At 47.6% G+C, this 19,674-nt stretch overlaps 1 protein-coding gene across 3 annotated transcripts in view; it reads left to right on the forward strand.

Annotated features, from left to right (window-relative positions):
• Nucleotides 1-18,647, forward strand: part of OTUD7B (OTU deubiquitinase 7B) — a 55,681-nt gene extending 37,034 nt beyond the window's left edge. For all 3 annotated transcript variants that reach the window (XM_045861663.1, XM_045861662.1, XM_045861664.1), the window contains 8 exons: nucleotides 1,875-1,976; nucleotides 2,707-2,834; nucleotides 7,347-7,459; nucleotides 9,043-9,170; nucleotides 9,474-9,623; nucleotides 10,222-10,336; nucleotides 11,313-11,397; nucleotides 12,304-18,647. In XM_045861663.1, the coding sequence (XP_045717619.1) occupies nucleotides 1,875-1,976; nucleotides 2,707-2,834; nucleotides 7,347-7,459; nucleotides 9,043-9,170; nucleotides 9,474-9,623; nucleotides 10,222-10,336; nucleotides 11,313-11,397; nucleotides 12,304-13,512 (2,030 nt within the window). In that variant the 3' untranslated portion in view covers nucleotides 13,513-18,647. The remainder of the gene's footprint in view (nucleotides 1-1,874; nucleotides 1,977-2,706; nucleotides 2,835-7,346; nucleotides 7,460-9,042; nucleotides 9,171-9,473; nucleotides 9,624-10,221; nucleotides 10,337-11,312; nucleotides 11,398-12,303) is intronic.
• The last annotated feature ends 1,027 nt before the right edge of the window (nucleotides 18,648-19,674 follow it).

A 19,674-nucleotide genomic window follows, 5' to 3' on the forward strand; every position in this document is an offset into this window, starting at 1 on the left:
CCAGATATACACATGAAAGGCCTAGGAATCAATGCCCTAAAAATCTATACATGAAAAAAATACAAATGCATTATAATTGGTTCTGGAGCAGCCTTGTGAACAGAGAGGACCAGTGCTGTAGACAATGCCCAGTGGTGATTAATCTGAGAGTCATGTTTGTTTATATAAACTTTTCCCAAAAGATTTGTTTACCTGTACGGTTGCGTTTGTTTTAAACTCTTGTTAAATTGGTTAATGCGATGGGGCGAGGTGACTGGGGGTTCTGGAAGTTAGTCAGGTATTAAAACTGCCACAGAGGGACTGCGGGGTGAGGGTTGGGCCACCGAAAGGACGCCTTTCCTTTTTCATTTCCTACCCTTCCACACTCACCATGTACGTTAACTTACATATATTTTTAAAGTTAGCAAGTTATTTGGCGAGATTATAGGCCAGTTTTTTTCTGTAGACTCTTTAGTAATTCAGGAAAACTTTTAAGCATCATTCATAAAATATTTTCCTCATGTAAGTAATGGGTTGGCAGTTGTGGGATGACTCTGCAGAACTGAGACGCATCTTCTTGAGTGTTTTGTGTACTTGGTCTTACTGTTCCTGTCTCGAAGTCATAGTATATGAGGTCTGTCTGGAAAAAGTCCAGCCATTATTAATATCACAGGGACAGTTTGTGCAACATTGTGATAACCCAGCAGCCAAGGAGAGTGGACTGGCATGCGCATGTGTGGACAATGACGACCTCACTGGACTGTTCAGTGCGGGTGGTAGACACCCTCGAATGAGCACATGTACTGTGGGGGTGTCACATTCAGAATGGGCGAGTAGAGCAACAAATCTGCATCAGATTTTGTGTTAAGCTTGAACAGTGCTTTGTAGAAACTATTTAGATGATTCAGAAGGCTGCAGCCATGGGCAACGGGTGATTGGCCACTTCACCATGACAGTGGGCCCACTATGTGTCACGTCTGTGCAGAGTTTTTTGGCTAAACATCAAATCACCTGAGTAACTCAGTCCCCCTATAGCCCAGATTTGGTGCCCTGTGACCTATGGCTTTTCCCAAAACTAAAATCACCTTTGCAAGGGAAGAGATTTCAGACTGTTGAAGAGATTCAGGAAAATAAGATGGGGCAGCTGATGGCGATTGGGAGAACTGTGTGAGGTCCCAAGGTGCCTACTTTGAAGGGGACTGAGGTGTCATTGTCCTGTGTACAATGTGTATTGTATGTTCTTCAGTAAATGTCTCTATTTCTCATATTGCATGGCTGGATACCTTCTGGACAGACCTACGTGCTGATGTGCTGACTGTCATATGCAAATGATACTTGTATGACACTTCGAACACATGCTTGAGGTTCTTTTTCTTTTACTGATGAAGGATTTGTGCTGAGCACGGTTGCTCCAATATTTACCTAATCTCCTGACCAGAGTGAAGGAATCAGACCAAGTAGCCAATACCGAATTCAACCTATGACCTTGGCCTCATCATCTAACCCAGGGTCACTCAGTCTTATTGCTGTTGACATTGAGGACCAGATAATTTTTCCTTTTGTGAGCTGTCTTGTGCATTGTAGTGTGTTTAGCAGGCTCCCGGGCCTTTACCTATTGGATACCAGTAGGATCCCCCTACCATTTGTGACAACCAGACATATTTCCAGACATTGTTAAATGCCCCCTCGTCCCCACTTAAGAACCACTGTTCTAACCAGTTGTGTTCACCGGATTATGATCGATTAGATTTAAGTGAAGAAGATATAAAGAGTAATAGCATGATGATTTTGTCCTGGAAGGCTTCCTAGAGGAGGCAAATTTGGAGTCTGTTTTAAGAATAGCGAGGTGAGAAGGGCTTTATGGGTAATCTGCTCTTGTCTTCCTGTTTCTGTAGGGCGCTTGAACTGGTGGGTGAGCGTGGACCCCACTTGTCAGAGGCTGCTTCCTTTAGCAACTACTGGAGATGGAAACTGCCTTCTGCACGCAGCCTCTCTTGGTGAGTCTTGAAAGTGGCCCTTCGTCCCTTGTGGAAAGGAATCAGAGATCAGTGTCACGTGCAGGACTTGGGGGGTGCGCGCATGTGCTGGTGCGGGGGAGCTGGGAGACAGCCCTGCCCTGGTTTTCTCAGTCTTACTCAGAAATCATGTATAGAGCACAGGCTTATCATGGGTCCCGCTCTGAGGGGTGACCCTCAGAAGTAATGAGCAGCAGAAAACAAGCAATACATAGCTCTGTGTGTGTATATAATTCTACTTAATGTTTATTCTTTGGGTGTATAGAAAAAGATATGTCTTCATCTGTCCTTTGTGAGACTTGTTAACTTTAAATTATAAAGGTTGTTTATAACTCAATATATTATTTGCCTAGCTTTTAAAGAGTCCCCATTTTCCAACTGTCCATCAAGCTGTGATGCTGAGTGTCATGTGCCAGACCTGTCTTGTCTGCTGCTGCCCATTTAGTGTGTTACACTTGCATCAGGGGTGAGGGCTTCCTGTCAGTGTTGGTAGGAAGGAGGTGGTGTGTCCTCCATTTTCAAGTCCTCCAAGTTTCTGAACCTCCAGAGTAGGAACATCTCTTTCTCGATTAAGTACCTTTCCCCTGAGTCACAGAAGGGTTTCTTTGAACTTGGGCTTCAGCCTGATTTCCTTCATGCCAGGGTCTGTGTATCATAATTAACAGGTGGAGTTGAGTCGTGGTAAGATGTCTGTTACGTTTTCTTGCCACAGGGATGTGGGGTTTCCACGATCGGGACTTGATGCTGCGGAAAGCTTTGTATGCACTGATGGAAAAGGGAGCCGAGAAGGAAGCGTTAAAACGACGCTGGAGGTGGCAGCAAACGCAGCAGAACAAGGAGGTGAGGGAACTTGTGGGGGAGCACCTTGTTTCCCAAAGTTATCCTGGGGTGATGCCCAGTGCCTGCCTGTCAGGAGTGTCTGCTGTTGCTTAGGGGCTTGGGTCTTCCTGTAATCCTGGAGAATTGTAGAAAACGCAGATAATACCGTAGGGTAAACGTTTTCTGATATAGTGACGAGTATTGGTATGGGGAAGCCGAGACCTGTGCTTTTCTCCTGGTAGGGGCTCAGTAAGTCTTTAGTGGCAGCCTTTTGCAAAATGTGATATGATGAGTTCATAGGATTTTTGTATCATTTTGATTTTATTGCTCAGAATAAGACCAGTTTTTAAGGACTTGTGTTTTAAACCCATATAGAAATATAAATGCTTAAAAATACTTTCGGCTCTACATACCATTTATTTTTCAAAGAGTTTGTTTTAAAAATTTTAAAGTGTGCCTGTTACATTGAATTTGAATGGTACTTCTCAGTAGTTTAGCCAGGGTTGAAGCTGCTTTTCGTACATGAACGTAAAAACAGACTGTTTGTACTTTCCATCCTCGTAGCAGGGGTTGGTCAAACTATGGCCTGTGAGCCAAGTCCCACCAACTGTTTTTGTTAAAAAAAAAAAAAAATTGCTGGAATACAGCCCCACCCATTTATTTACATGTGTATGTTTATGGAAGCGTTTCCCTGCTATAGCAGCAGGATAGAGTAGTTGGGTATGACTCACAAAGGCTAAAAATTTACTATCTGGCTCTTCATAGAAAAAGCTTACCCACCCCTTCCCTTTAATACTGACATTAATATTTATGTAAACACAGTGGGTCCCCCTACTTCCTTTTCCCCTGGTTCCATCTTCTGTGTTTATCTCCTGCTCTTCGGGTATATCTGTTTTTTGCTACATACGTATCTAGCTGGGTGTTTCTGGAATTAATGAGGATATTTCTTCAGAGACTTAAAATTCTCCTTTCCATCTTCTTTCTTTTCCTTATTGTTGTATCATAACTGAAAATATATAGAACTGAGAAATTTTTTGGTTTTAGTCAGAATTTTATGTCCTAAAGACTTTAGATATGTAAGTAGAATGGGTTCTGTTTCTTTTTCAAAAACAAAGAACCCATTGTTAAACTTGGATGATACTAAAATGAGAATTCTATCTTTGATCAGCAGTGTGCCCTAGAACAAGTTTCCTGAGGAAAATAAATGCACAGGGCAAGGCCAAGTAAATGGCAAGTCCTTTTGCCTGACCTGGAGCCAGCCCAGAGTTTGTCTTCCTCACACCGTGCCAGAACCTGAACCTTCACCTTGTATTTGACCACTTGGACAAGTAGAGGCCAAACCAGAGCATGCTGGTTATTAAGTAGAAGTGATAGCAACAGTCGGAGAATAGGGCGTCCATTTCCAGCTTTTAAGCTTGTATAGTTATTATTATCATTTAATTATTTATTTTTAGAGAGAGAGTAAGGGAGGGAGAAAGAGAGGGAGAGAAACAGTAATGTGTGTTTGCCTGTGGCGCGCCCCCTCCTAGGGGCCTGGCCTAACCCAGGCATGTGCCGTGACTGAGAATCGAACCAGTGACCCTTTGGTCCACAGGCCAGCCCTCACTCCACTGAGCCACACCAGCCTGGGCCATAGTTATTGTTTTAAAGGTGAGGTTAGGTTATAATAGTATTTAGCGAGGAGACCCTGTGAAAAATACAGGCAGAGAGAATAGTGGTTATCAGAGGAGCAGTCTTTTTACTCCTTTTGCTGGGCACATTGAGAGTTCTATACTAGAAATATAGCCCAGAATAAAATAATTTTTTTAGTGTCTTTAGCACCTTTTGGCATCTCTGGGCCACACTGGAAGAAAAGTTGTCTTGGGCCATACATTAAATTCGCAAACATTAACGAAAACTGATGAGCCAGAAAAAGGTTTTAAGTAAGTTGACGATTTTGTGTTGGGCGCACTCATAGCCATCCTGGGCCGCAAGTGGGCCGCAGGCCCCCGGGTCGAACCCCCCCAGGTCATTGTTTCAGCTCAGACCAATCAGACCTTGGGAGTGAGGATGGGGGGAGGGTGGTGATGGGCTGGGGAGCTTCTGTTAGCCAGGACCAGGCACCACACAAACTAAAACGGTTTTGACTTCCCAGACCTCCTTTTTTGTGTGGAAATTGGTGGTAAAACCCAGTAAGAACATTTTCAGGCTAGAAGGGCACGCCACCTAGTGGCTGTGTGTGTATAAGAACAGCAAGCAGTGACCATACATCAGAGTGACCAGAGCACCCCATGTATAACGTGTACATAGTTCTTATTTTCAATTGAAAAAAATATGATGTCATTTTACAAACTAAAATAGCTTTGTCTGTTTTGAAATTAAAGTAGAATGTGCTCACAGTAGCTCATTAATTCCTGTTAAGTTTGTTCCTGACCCCCTCATATTTCCATTGCGATTCATTTTACTTTGTCAGGGTGTGTTTAGGCAGTACAGACTCATTTTAATACTAATGTGAGCCAAATTTGATAGGTTAGAGACCAGTCTCCCAAATCACTTGTATACATCCTAAAGCCAATATAATATTCTTAAATTGTTTGTACTACTTCTGCTTCTTTGGTGAAAATTATAGTTTCACTCAGCACATGTATTTATTGATTATAGATTACATAGTAGGCACTAGATATTTTGCATAAAGCTTGGTCGAGGCCCTTAAAAGTAGCAGTAGGAGACGGGCATGTAAATGCCTAGGCGCAGCAGAGCAGTGGGTGATGACTTCCGTGATAGGAGTCCGGGTAGCAGGTGAGGAGGGAGGGCGCAAAGGAAGTAGCGGTGGGTCTACCGGGAGTGTTTAGGAGCGGCTTCCTGGGGGAGTGGTACTTGAGATCTCACCGGACAGCTGAGGAAGTAGTCACCGGGAGGATAGGGAGCAGCTGCTCCAGGCAGGAGGAACAACCGAGACCAGGGGTGCCCGACTCATTTTCACCGGGGGCCACATCAGCCTCGCGGTTGCCTTCAAAGGGCCGAATGTAATTTCAGCTCCTTAACAGTTAAAGAGTAGTTACATTTATACAGTCCTAAAATTATTTTGGCCCTTTGAAGGCAACCGCGAGGCTGATGTGGCCCCTGGTGAAAATGAGTTTGACACCTCTGACTTAGACGAAAGCTCAGAAGTATAAAACAACATGGTGCATTGAAGACACCACAGCTAATTAAATGAGGTGTTGGATTGGAGAGGTGGGCAGGGGCCAGGAGGTGGACTTTGTATGCTATGCTTAAGGAGTATGCTGTATCTAATAGGTAATGATAGTTCTTAAAGGAGTTTGTAGCAGGGAGCAAACATCATCAGGTTTTCACTTACAAATAAATCTTTGTGGAGGCATTGTGGAAAAGGGATCAGAAGAATACAGGACTGGAAGTAGTAAAACCAGTTTTAAGGGTCCATTGCAGTCGTTCATGCTTAATGATTGGTGACTAAAGGGATCATCTGGGTGTGTGTAGGTGACAGGAGAGGAGTCTTCGACAACTCCCTGGCTTCTAGCTTTGGTGTTGGAGTGCTATTTAGTGCTATTCACTAAGGTAGGAACACAGAAGAGTGGCTTTGGAAGAGATAGAGGTTCAGTTTTGACTGTATAGAATTCGAGGTAGTTGTGGGTAGGTGGTGATCTTCAGTAGGCAGCCGAGTGTGAATACAGGAATTATATTCACTGTTTGCAGAGCCTTGAGCTAAGCACTGAGAGGAGTGTAGGAAAGGAGATATAGAGACCCTTGGGGGAAAAACAAGGTGTAAATTAGAACCATGCAAAATTTTCCAAAGATTCAGAGAAGAACAGTGGGGGTCAATTGATGAGGGATCTTAGGAAAGAATTATTAAACGGGTTGGAACAAAAGGGAGGACTCAATTGGCAGAACAGGGTAGAGGGATTGCTAGGCAAGAACTAGGCAAGAACATAGCCGTAGTGGCGATCTTCACGGTTGCCTGCAGCTGGAGAGGGAGAGGTTAGAGTCCTGACCAAGTAGGTGGCAGTAGATGAGCTAGATGGTGGTGGTAGGGGAGGAGATGGCCCAGAGGAACCAAGGCTAAACTCATTGACACAACAGCAGTGTTTCTGAGGTAGCAGCGTTCGTGGAGGTAGGAGAAAGTAATATTGTGGGAGCTAAAGGAGAAGGGAGTTTAAAGAGGAGATCAAATGCCACACGAAGGCTAAGAAAGATGAGAACCAGAGTCGGCTGGCAATTACAAGGTCACTGTCCTTTGCCCAGAATTGGTTGGGTGAGGTAGTATGTGGGGGGTGAAAGGCAGAGGCTTGGTAGGCAGGAACAAGCTAGATTGCAATGGGTTGGGAAGAATGGAAGAAAAAAACATGAGAGAGATCATAGACTATTCTTTCATGGATCTTGGTTTTCAAAGGGAGAAGAGATTTGACTTTGTAGTACAAATTGTAGGCCGAGTGCTAAAAGAACAGGGAGTGGGGTGATGTGAGTCAGTTGGAATGGCTGTTGCCCCTTGAATCTGGCCTCTAATTGCTTGATATCCAATGCCTGTCTTTCACACAGTCAGGGCTGGTATACACAGAGGAGGAATGGCAGAAGGAGTGGAATGAGCTGATCAAGCTTGCCTCAAGTGAGCCCCGCATGCATCTAGGTACCAATGGAGCCAACTGTGGTGGGTACGTATGGCTAAGTGGGGAGCAGGAAATAATCTGACCGGAGTCCTCAGAGTCTAAAGCGCCGTGTGCTAAGAGGATGTTAGGAGGAAGGAGAGGAGACGTGGCACGGGCACAGAAATGTCTAATAGCGTGGTGTGGTCGAGGGGCTTTAGGTAGGTCAGCACTGCCAGAACGTAGAGTGCGTGGTGCAGAGTGGATGAGGCTGGGCAGCCCAGGGTGCGTGTGCCGCGCCAAGGAGGTGGAGCTGTGTCCCACCTGGACTTTGGGAAACTGCAGGACAAATCACCCAATTTCCTCAGTAGATAAATCGCAAGGAAAATAATAGGGGAGAGGGAATGTAAGTTTAAAGACAGTTAAGAGACTTATCAACCAATTGGAATGTATGGACATGTGTAAGACAGTTAAGGGAATGTGAACAATGCCTACATGTTTGACCATTGCTAACTTTTTAAAGTGTGCTCTTAATAGCATGGTGGGTATTTTTAAAAGGAGTCCTCTATTTTTTAGAGAGAGATAGAAACTGAAATGTTTATGGATGAAATGCCATGTCTAGGATTTGCTTTAGGATAATTGGGTGTGTGGGGGTGGCAGCTGTTAGAGAAATAGATGGAGGTGTAGGTGAAAGAGACTGACCATGTGTTTGTAATTGTTGTGGCTGGTGATGGATACATGAGAGTTTAGTATAATGTTCTTTCTAGTTTTGAATATATTTAAAACTTTTGTGCATAAAATTAAACTCCAGATTTCAATACTTTCACCCTTGAGTTGGACTGGGTAGGACCCAGAACTCCGCGTTTATAGCAAGCACCAGATGTTGAATAACGTCACTTTAAGGGGGCGGAAAGCCGCTGAGTTATGAGTACTCGAGTGACAGGAGCAAATCCGTGTATGTGAACACACTGACAGCAGAGTGGATGATGAAGTGGAGGGGAGACTGGGGCGGCTGCAGTGATCCAAGAAAGAGAGAGCCCGGGCAGGACCAGAGTGGTGGGGTTGCAGATAAGCCAGAGCAGACAGACACAAGAGACACTTAGGAGAAGGAATTGGCCAAACCAGGTGATTAATTGGAGTTGAGAGATAAAGAAAGTATTTCACAGATTTCTGGTTAGGCTACTAGGTAGGTAGGAGGCTGTTCTCCAAGTAAGGGAACATAGGAGGAGGAATTTTTGTTTTTGTTTTTATTGGACCGGGTCTGATGTGTGGGTGGTTGTGGTAGGTGAAGTCAGCAGGATGAGGCAACTCAGTTGTGTATTTAGCTACTTTATAAAGAGAATTGGGGAAGGTTGTTGAACAAGATGAGTATTAAGAGAGGAATTGCCTTCACATTCCTACCACTGCTTTAACCATAGAGCCTTCCCTGTCTGCAGAGCCTTGAACTTCCCCGTCTGTGAAATGGAAGTGGAAACAGCTGTGGGAGCTTAAAGTAATCGGCTCTGCTGTGGCGGCCTTGGGGGTGGAAGACCAGGAAAGGACACCCTTCTCTTTCCTGTGTGCAGAGTTGGTCTTCAGGGGTCTCTTGTTTTGTTTTCTTCCCTTTCCCGCCCACTGCACCCCTTCCACACTCTCCCCTCCTGCAACTCTAGAGTGGAGAGTTCAGAGGAGCCTGTGTATGAGAGTCTAGAAGAATTCCACGTCTTCGTCCTCGCTCATGTGCTCAGGAGGCCCATAGTCGTTGTGGCAGACACCATGCTGCGGGACTCCGGGGGAGAAGGTGAGTCAGTCAGCAGCGCTCGCTGCGCCCTGAGCACCCAGTGTCCGCAGAGCCTTGGGCTCAGCTCTGGGAGGAGTGCCGGAAAGGGGGCACGTGGACCCTTGGGGAGAAAACAGGTATAAATTGGAACAAGGTTAAATTGTCAAAAGATGCAAGTTGGGGTTAATTGATGAGGCTTTTTAGGAAACAGTTATTAAGCAGGGGTTGCAATGAAAGGGGCGACTCAGTCGGCCGAGTGGGGTAGAGGGATCGCCTGCTAGGCAAGAACATGGCCTTAGTGATAATCTTCATGGTTTCCTGCAGCATTTGCTCCTATTCCCTTCGGGGGAATCTATCTGCCCTTGGAGGTCCCAGCCAGCCAGTGTCACCGCTCCCCTCTGGTGCTCGCCTATGATCAGGCCCACTTCTCTGCGCTCGTGTCCATGGAGCAGAAGGAGAATGGCAAGGAACAAGGTGCTGAGCGCGGTGTCTGTGTCTCGGGTGTTTTGGGGTCTGTTTCATTTTCACCTGGAAAGTCTGAAATGAGAGAGAACAGAGGAGGAAAGAGTTTCAGTGATGTGCAAGCCCAAGCTGGTGCTTGTTGATACTATTCCACAGTACTAAGTTATAAGATAGGCAAGTGTTTTAAAAATTCAAAACAAAACAAAACCCAAAACAGGTACAGGGCAAAACACTGTAGCCTGTATTCCCTGCTCCCTGTTCTGAAGAGATTACATATTAAGGTCATAGAACCTTCCAAATGATGCTTTGCTGTGTTTGTCTTACTGACTTTCAATTCCCTGAATCCACTTTAACTGGCAAGAATATCACGAGTGTTCGTTAACTGACTGGTGGGGGTCGTGGAGGTGAATGGCCTAAATTGTGTGCTGCGGAGTAAAGGAAAACCTGCCTAGTCTTTAGTGCCGGGGTGGTTCACATGTCAGACCTGAGAAGTGGCTGGTTACCGTGAGGGGCCCGTCGTGTGAGTCTGCCTTTTTAGTGGAGTCAGTGTGCGTTCACTTGCCTTTCTCTCCCTGAAGAGACTCCTTGACGACCTGTTTTCCCCCCGCAGCTGTGATCCCGCTTACAGATTCAGAGCATAAACTGCTGCCCTTGCACTTTGCTGTGGACCCTGGAAAGAGCTGGGAGTGGGGCAAAGATGACAGCGACAATGTCCGATTGGCCAGGTGAGGCAGGCCTACCCGTCTCACCTGCTGTGTAGCCGTGACCTCTCGCACAGACAGTGTCTCCTGGGCGCCTTTCTGCAGCTCGGGAGCAAGCCGGTCACGCCCTCACCCCGTGTCTTTGGGACGATGGACAGACAGGCGGGAGACAGGGCGGGCAGCAGGCCTCGTGCAGTGTGGAGCTGCTGCTCCTCCTGTGAAAGACGGGAATTCTGGGCTCTCGGCGTGTTCTTTCCTTACGATATAAAGAGTGTTCTTATACTGATAGCGCCCAGAATCCTCAAAGCAGTGATCAGAAAATCAAGATAATTCACAGTTCTTCTCCCCCAGGCTAAGTGAGAGGGGTTTTAAATAGTTGACCAAAATAATTTGCTCTGGATTTTTGCCTTTCTGGAATTTAAACAGCAAGAAATATTCTCCCTCACCCCTTGCCCTGCCTCCCAGAAGTTGGTTCAGGCTTCCTCCTGCTTCCCAGCACAGCTTCCTGGGGAGCGTGTGTGAGTGGAAACACTCCTCCTCCCCCAGCGCTCCCTTCTTTGGGTCCCTGAAACAGACCCAGCCGAGACGGTTTGATCGAAAAACCCAGAATTTATGGCTTTTAAAGTAAGTTCTCACCTAACTTTCAAAAGCTCCTTCTAAATAATATTTATAACAGTGATAACAATGGCTACTATGTAGTAAGAATTTCCTGTTTATTAGACACTACGCTGTGCCCTTTCTAAATGCTATTTTAATCTTCATAACAACCCTACAGGATGTATTATTATCTGTGCCCATTACTGACCCCATCTGAGTTTCAGAGAGGTTGAGGCGACTTGCTCAAGGTCCTCAAGCCTAGGAACTGGTGGCGCTGTAGTTCAGACCTGACCCTGAGTCCCAAGCCACGTGGCCTTCACCCACTCTCCCTCCCAGGTGACAGCACTGCTTCGCTTTTAAAGGTCTCAGTACATTTCTGATTCCTTTTTTCTCCTTTTCACAGTGTGATCCTGTCCCTAGAGGTCAAATTGCACCTGTTGCACAGCTACATGAATGTGAAGTGGATCCCAGTGTCCTCGGATGCACAGGTGAGAACTTAGGTCCTCGTCGTCAGGGATGGCGAGAGCAAGGAGATCTGGTGGCTCTTCCCTGCGGAATGTCTTCTGAGCGGTGGCTTACGCTTCAAGATTAGCAATAACTGGACAGTGTCAGAGAAGTTCCCCAAGTCCCTTTTTCCTGCCTTCTACCTGTTAGTGCGCCCCATTGTCCACGTTTGCTCTCCAGCCAAGCTCTGCTTTCTAGTACGAAAACACATTCTTCAAGAAAAGTGTTCTGGACTTTTTGGTGAACTTGATGTTGTTGTTACTTTGTCCCGAGCTGTCTGTACATAGACCTCTGCATTGGCACCAGAGGAGACAGAACAGCTTCAAGAGCTCCTGATCCAGCAGGATCATTTGAGGACATCAGTAGTTCGCACAGAATGGGGGGACACGGGCAAGGGCAAGCTGCTGGGATGTCTAACATCCTGTGCGGGATGTCTAACAGCTCAGGGGCGCCAGAGTGCTGAGAGTGGGTTGGTTGAGATTAGTCGAGACTTAATCTTGAGTTTGATTTTGGGATGAATTCGGCATGGAGAAGTTCACAATGAAAGACACCCCCTGTTGCAGAAGGAGGTCAGTGCAGGGGGCAAGACGGACGCTGGATGTCAGATACAGCTTTCCCTTGTCCGAGGGACGGCGACTGGAGCTGCAAAAGGACAGTGCCCTGTGGGGTGACCCTTCCCCATCGGGACAGCAGCCCTTCCCTGACACTACTCAGTCACTCCAAGGATGCAGTTCCCAGGGGTGGCGTTACTGCCCTCTTCCACACGGCCCGTTCCGATAGCAGTGGTTACAGGGAGCCCCATGAGCCAGATGGTGACCTAGGGGTCCCTGGGGACCTCCCCCAGCTCAGACCAATGGGGTAACAGACCACCCTGTTTTTGTCTCTTTCAGGCTCCCCTGGCCCAGCCTGAGTCCCCTACAGCCTCAGCTGGAGATGAGCCCCGGTCCACTCCCGAGTCCGGGGAGTCAGACAAAGAGTCGGTCGGCAGCAGTTCTGCCAGCAACGAGGGCAGCAAGCGGAAGGAGAAGTCAAAACGGGATCGGGAGAAAGACAAGAAGAGGGCCGATTCGGTGGCTAATAAATTGGGCAGCTTTGGCAAAACCCTGGGCAGTAAGCTCAAGAAGAACATGGGAGGCCTGATGCACAGCAAGGGCTCCAAGCCTGGGGGGATGGGGACGGGGTCAGGGCTGAGCAGCGGCACTGAGACGCTGGAGAAGAAGAAGAAAAATTCCCTGAAGAGCTGGAAGGGTGGCAAAGAGGAGGCCGCGGGGGATGGGCCTGTGTCTGAGAAGCCCACCTCTGAGTCCGTGGGTAACGGAGGAAGCAAGTATAGCCAGGAGGTGATGCAGAGCCTGAGCATCATGAGGATTGCGATGCAAGGGGAGGGGAAGTTCATTTTTGTTGGAACCCTGAAGATGGGTCACCGTCACCAGTATCAGGAGGAGATGATCCAGCGCTACCTGTCTGATGCTGAGGAGAGATTCCTGGCGGAGCAGAAACAGAAGGAGGCAGAGAGGAAGATCCTGAATGGAGGGGTGGGGAGTGGGCCTCCTCCAGCCAAAAAACCAGAGACAGATGGTGGGGAGGAGCTGCTGACTGCCCCCCAAACAGAGTCCAAGGCGATGGCATTCTCTACTGGCTACCCTGGGGGCTATACAATCCCTCGGCCTTCTGGGGGCGGAGTTCACTGCCAGGAACCCCGGAGGCAGTTGGCAGGGGGTCCGTGTGGAGGGGGCCTTCCACCATATGCCACCTTCCCTAGACAGTGCCCTCCTGGGCGACCCTACCCCCATCAGGACAGCAGCCTTTCTCTGGAGCCAGGCAGTCACTCCAAGGATGGAGTCCACAGGGGTGTATTGTTACCACCCCACTTCCGTGTTGCTGATTCCTATAGCAACGGCTTCCGAGAGCCCCCTGAGCCAGATGGATGGGCTGGAGGGCCCAGGGGGCTTCCCCCAACCCAGACCAAATGCAAACAACCGAACTGCAGCTTCTATGGACACCCCGAGACAAACAACTTCTGCTCCTGCTGTTACAGGGAAGAACTGAGGAGGCGGGAACGGGAACCGGGTGGGGAGCTCCTGGTGCACAGGTTCTGAGGGGGGGGGGCGAGTGGAGGGCAAGGGGGCTAAACAAAGAAAGTTAAGCTCAACTAATTGGCTCATCAAGACCCAGCCCCCGTGTTGCTGGGGCAACTGCAGTGATGTTTGTGGGAGCCTGGCTGGAAACCTGCGTGTGTGTGCCCTGGAGGGCTGCCAGGCCGGCACCCCCAGGGCTGGACGAGTCCCTTGCACACCTTAATAGGACTGAGGAGGTACAAGGGGGAAGGATGGTGATTCTGTCTCTTAACCCCTTGGGTCCAGCCCAGGACTAGAGGGAAAGCAGTAGGGGCAGGTGTGGGGTGGGGAGGTAGCAGACGTCTGGGGAAGGAACAGGCAAAGGTGGTTCTCAGTCAATAAAGGAAAAAAACAGACCAAAGTTCTTTCAGGTTGGAAAAGAGCACATGGTGGTGGAGTTGGGGTGTGGAGAGAAGCTGGGAAATTGACACATTTGCTGTTGATTTGAATTAAGATAGAGATTAGTTTGGATATTCTCCTGAATAATCTGGAGAGACAAGGCAGTAATGTGTGCCTATGGGTGCCTGTTAGAGGGGAGGGAGCTTCAATCGGTTTATTGTGATGGGAAAGGGAAGAACTTAGAAGGGGAATCCTTTTCCTCTTAGGTTTTATTTCCTTCTAAATACCGTCTGTCGTCTGTTCCAGTTCAAGAGATTGCCGATTGCCCCCGATCATCTCCTCATCCTTTTTGAGGGCTGCGCTCAGCTAAGGTGGTTGTGATTTTTTTAAAAAAGACTTTCATTTTATTTAAAAAAGGAAAAGGAAAAAGTGCCCTCTGGGGAAGGGAGGAGAGTGATGAGAAGAGCAGCTGTGTGTGTGTGGAATTTTCTCCAGGTGAATCGGGGTGGAGGTGACCTTTTTTAACTACTTAGCAATAACCACATCTTGGCGCGGGAGCGCGCCTGGGGAGGGGTGGGAGGAGGACAGACCTTTGGCCAGACTGTTTCAGACAAAACCAAAAACCTAAATCGAGCACTACCATCCTCTGCTGCTGCATTTCTGTAGAAAGCAACTTATTTTTTTGACTTTTTTAAAGGAAAAGAAACAAAGACCCCAGCAAGCAAAAACGTTTTTAAAGATAATTTTTCCCCCTATTTAAGTGATTGTTTCTCCTTCCTCTCTACTTTTAGAGAATGAACTTAACATCCCGGCTTCTTTTGTTAAGCCATAGCTGACCTTAATCTGTGGTTAGTTTATTAAAATAATAAAAAAATACTTTGTAAGAAGAGATATTTTTGATAATAGGACTGATGTTGAAACATGGGGTAGGGGCTGGGGTGATTTATAAAAGGTAGGTAGAGAAATCTATTTTAGTGAACTATAACCACAGATCACAGATGACTCCCGATGAGCAGATCTGTCTTCAGAGTTCCCCCTTCCCCTGACCCAGCTGTTCCCCCAGGGGGTGGGAGTGGGCCTGTGGACACAGTGGGGGAACGCTCCTTTGCATTTTGCACAAAGCACAAGCCTGGACAGCCTACGCTCTGGCCAGCACCATTTTTTAAGAGCTTTAAACCAGAGGACCTATCCTGGGCCAATTTTCCTTTCTTTCTCCCCCCCGGGAAAAATAAATCAACTATGCAATTTGTATGCACTCCTGGGTACATACACGGAAGGGGAGTAAGTGTACTTAAGTGTCCAGGTGTTAACTGGGGCTATTTTTCTGTACTTGGAGGTATGTACTTACAACCCAGCCCATGGAATGTAACCCCTACGTGTGATCTAAGGCAGACACGGGCTGCGGGGGTGTGCTGGGGGACTCGTGTTCGCCATATGTCGTTTCTGCCCAATCAGGAGAGTTGTCGCCCTGTTCCCCCATTGGTAACAAAGCCACCAAGACTCCTTTTCCTTGGAACTGCTCACATTTTAGAAAGGTTCCTTCCTCCTCAACAAACTTGGAAGTCACTTATTTTCCAAATCTCATAGTCTGTTGATTTAATCATTTCCCATGGCTGTGAATTCTTAAGCTTTTATTTGAAAGTAGACGGGTTTTAAGGAAGCAATGAGGTCAAAGGAGTTAGGCCCCAAAGGAGGGCGTGTGTGTATTCTGGGCAGGGCTGGGACTAGTATGAGACCAGCACTCCTCCCAGGGACGAAGCTTAAGAGGTACGCCAAAAACTCGGTAATCAAAATAATGTTTTAATGCAATTTTTAAAAAATGCAAAAAATCCACAATGAACAAAATATTAAAATCTTAAAAGACAGGACTCCACAGGACTGGGATTAGGGTGAGGGAAGGAAGGCGGAGATGAGCAAGCATGGGGTTGAATCCTGTCTCTACTTCAGATTGTGATCCTTTGCTCACTGTGGTGTTTTTTTTTTTTTTTTTTAAGTTTTGATTTTCAAAAAATACTGCATTAAAGTAGTATCTTGGTTACTGGGTTTGGGGCACCATTTAAATTTTGTGCCCCAAACGAGTGCCTTTCTCACCTCGCCCTGTTTCTGGGGTTAGAACAACCCCTCCTCGTGAGGCCACCACCTTGTGGGCTTCCCTGCCCTAATATGCACCCACGGGTGCGCTAACTCTCAGCCTGAGCGTGCACAGCTCACCTGGCGTTCTCACGGGCGTCCGTGCTGTCATGGGCTCTGGCCCGGGCCGGTGGGCGCGGAGCCAGGCCGGGGCTTCCCCAGAGAGTAGAGCAGGAAAGTGCTGGTTCTCCACTGGACTGCTGTGTTTGGGTTTGCTTTGTTACTAGTTCTAGGTTATATTTTTGTTTTAAAAAACTGAGGACAAATGAACAAAAATGGAAACCTTGTGTCATGTTTGATTTTTATTTTGATTTATAAATTAACAATCCCAATTTCTTCTGATCTCTTTCAAATAAAGATGGAAATTCTGGGCGTTGGCCTAGGTATGAGTATGGTAAACTAGGGCTCTATTTAGGCCCTATAGCTTTTTAAGAGATATTTTTCTTAATTTGGTAAGGTAACTATTGAGGCATTAGAAACCTCTCCATTCTAAGGACAAGGGACGCTGATTCAATGGATGTTTTTCTATAGGGATGAGTAAGGTTTGTTTTGCTTCGTTCTTTGAGGAGGGTTGTGTGGGAGGGGGGAGCAGGTGAAGGAATATTGCCTGGGAAATGACGTAGGGTTGGTTTGTGGTATTTTGGGAAGGTGAGGGGGTGGAAGAGGCAAGCCCATGCAATTACTGTGTTGGGAGAGGGGAAACGTGAGGTACATGCTGTGCACGCAAAATGAGCAAAAATACCTTAGTTAAGGAGAGGTCCGTGGGTGAAGGGGGGAGGCAGACCCCACAAGTCTGGGGGTGGGGGTAATTGTCTCTCAGGCTTAAAGAAGTGCACTTAGTTCCTTTAGTCCAGGGTGCTGGGGTGCCGAGTGAGGTATTTTACTGGAGAGGGGGGGTTTTCCCTTGCTGATTTGAGACTGCTACCCCTCCACCCTAATTCACCCCAATCCTGATGGAACAAGTATACTACAAGCCTCCAAAAACCCTTAATCTATGCTGGTTTTATTGAAGGTTACAAGATTTAATCAGAAGTTTTTCCCTCATACATACTGGATTCTGTCATTAAAATAAAAAGATTATATATATATATATATATATATATATATATATATATATATATATATATATTTTTTTAAAGATTCGATCTCTTTGTGGAGTGGGCATGTTGTTAAGCAGTGCTGTAGGGCCAGGAGGGGAGTACCTCCCCTCTTCTGTTGGCTCGGTTTCTTAGGCAAAACCAGAGCTCCCAGGCAAAACAGAAATTAGCAGTGACTTCGTGTTGTGTATTTGGGAGGTGATGCCGAGCCAGAAAGAATGAGGCTGGTTCCGAGTGACTTCTGAGAACCCAGCTTTTACCATTGCTACTCCTTTCTGAACAGCCACGTGCCCAGCGTTTTCTTCTTCCTCAATAAAGGAGCTTGAAACGATTGTCCCTGAGTTACTCAGACACCTGTGGACTCGGTGTCTTCCCTCTCCACGAGTCAGTGCCCCAGACACAACCACGGGTGAGAAGACAGAAGCCCCTTCCCGACCTGGCGTCATCTTCGCCCAGTTTTCTAGCGTCTTTTTCACGCCAGGCCCTTCAGCTGTAGATTCAGGGAGTCACACAGGCAGTCTGCCTCCCTCTCTGGAGCTCCCCAGTCTGCAAGTCACAGGTTGTTTTGCCCCATGTACTTAAGTTGATGAACAAAATATTTATTATGAAGTCTCCCGTGTAGACGCTTTCCAGGGCACCTCCCTTCACTGGCCTCACGGGTAAGGGCCAGTAGGAACGGAAGCTGGCTGACGGTAGCAGAACTGACAGGAGTGGGGGTGGGGAGGACTTTGGCCTTTTTCTGGGCTTATAAGGATCTGTGACTCATCTTCTGAGTCACTCAGCTCCACCTCCTCCAGCTGCCCCTCCCTGCAGCCTTCACTCCTGGCACAAAGCTGCAACCAGATCAGGGTTCTGAAAATGGAAAAATCTGATGCAGCCCCATTGCCTCTCCACCCTTCCTTCCATCCGCTGAGCCTCTGCTGGGGGTGTGTGGGGTGGTGAGGGGTGGTCCTGCTGTTACCCCTCGGCTGCTGACCCCACTGCATTCCTGGTTGGGTACTAATCCAAGTCAGGTGTTTGGGGTTCTTGTTTTGGTTTTTTGCCTTTGACTTCCCCCCAATCCCCTGATGTTTTTCTCTATTCCTCTGCTGTTCCTTACCTCAAAGTATTAATAGGATGAGGCTCTTGAATGAAGGGTGGGGGGAGGAGGAAAGTGGACAATGACATTTTAAAACTGTGGTACACACCTCTTATATTGCAGCAGACCTTGGGAAGTATGTTCTTCAGAGATAAGAGGCCCACGGAATGCAGGTGGGGCTGGCGGTGCTTAGTAGCTTTTGGGCCTCGAGAATCAGGAGAATCGGGCTCAGGGACCGTCCACCTTTGTAGCAGGTGCACGCCTCTTTGTTCCGGATTGACTCCCTGCCTCACACACGTATTTTCACTATTTCCACAGTTGCAGCCAAGACAGGGAACTTTTAAAGCTGAGACCGGAAGGGTGTGTGTGCTGGGGGTTGGAGAGAATAAAGTGACACTTTGGAAAACTGGGGCCCCACCTAAGGATTGCTGTCTCTGTACAGACTCAAAATCAATAAAACAGCAGCTCGTTAACTCTTGCTTTGTATTTTATTTCACTTTTCACATCTGAATAGAGACTTGGCCTTGCATTCCTCCCCCAGCCCGCTTCACCCGCTTCACCTGCAGTTCCTTTCCCTCCTAGTGTCCCCCCCCCCCCCCCCCCCGCCTTTGCTTCTTGGGTTGCAAGGGGGAGGGAGAAGGAGCGGGCTTGTTGAACTGAACAGAGGTCTCTAGCCCTCAGCTTTCAAAGTTCTGAATGTGAATTATTAATTTGGAGATCTGGTGTCTGGGCTGGAGGGAGGAGTTGTATACCTGGAGTGGGCTCCAATTTCTGGTTGTGTGTGTGTGTGTGTGTGTGTGTGTGTGTGTGTGATGAAGTGGTGACATCTTTTCCTTGGGCCTCCCACCCCACCCCAGATCTTGCACACAAACATACCCGTACTTGTGTCTGCGTTCTGGAGGGACTTCAGTTTCTTGCTTTTCCACTGCACCCTGCACACGAAGCATGTTTCATGGTGTCTGGAGAAGGGTGTACAAAGACACCAACTGGACCCCCTCCCCAGCTCTTGGGGCTCCCCAGGCAAAACTCTGAGGTCCAATTTCCATTTACTGCCCAACCCCTTCTCTTAGGTCTGTCCAGGGTGGCCGTTAAGGAGGCCTTAACTACTTTTGTGTTCCTCCCACTTCCTCCACCCCCGCCCCCTTTGAGATATTAAAAAACCAAGCTTCCCAGGAAAGCCACCACTCGGAGAGTCTAGAGAAGAGGCCCGAATTGTTCCAGTTTAATACTCGCTATTACTGCTCCCCTCAAACAGTCTCCAATGCTCATGAACAGGAAGTGAATAAGAGCTGGGAACAGGGTAAAGAATTGAATCTGGGTTATCCCCCCCCCCCAGGGCTCCCGGTTTTATTCCTCACCTTTCCCAAGCTCCTCCACTTCCCCTCCACTTTCCCAAAATGGTGTGTGTACTCCTTTAAGAGGCTGGGCGTGTCTCCCTCCCTCTCCAGAGTCGACTGAAGTTTCCGAGGAGCCTCCTCTAGCTGGGCTGGACACACCTTT

Source organism: Phyllostomus hastatus, unplaced genomic scaffold, assembly GCF_019186645.2.
Source record: "Phyllostomus hastatus isolate PE091 unplaced genomic scaffold, TTU_PhHast_1.1 phas_scaffold_216, whole genome shotgun sequence".
NCBI lineage: Eukaryota > Metazoa > Chordata > Mammalia > Chiroptera > Phyllostomidae > Phyllostomus > Phyllostomus hastatus.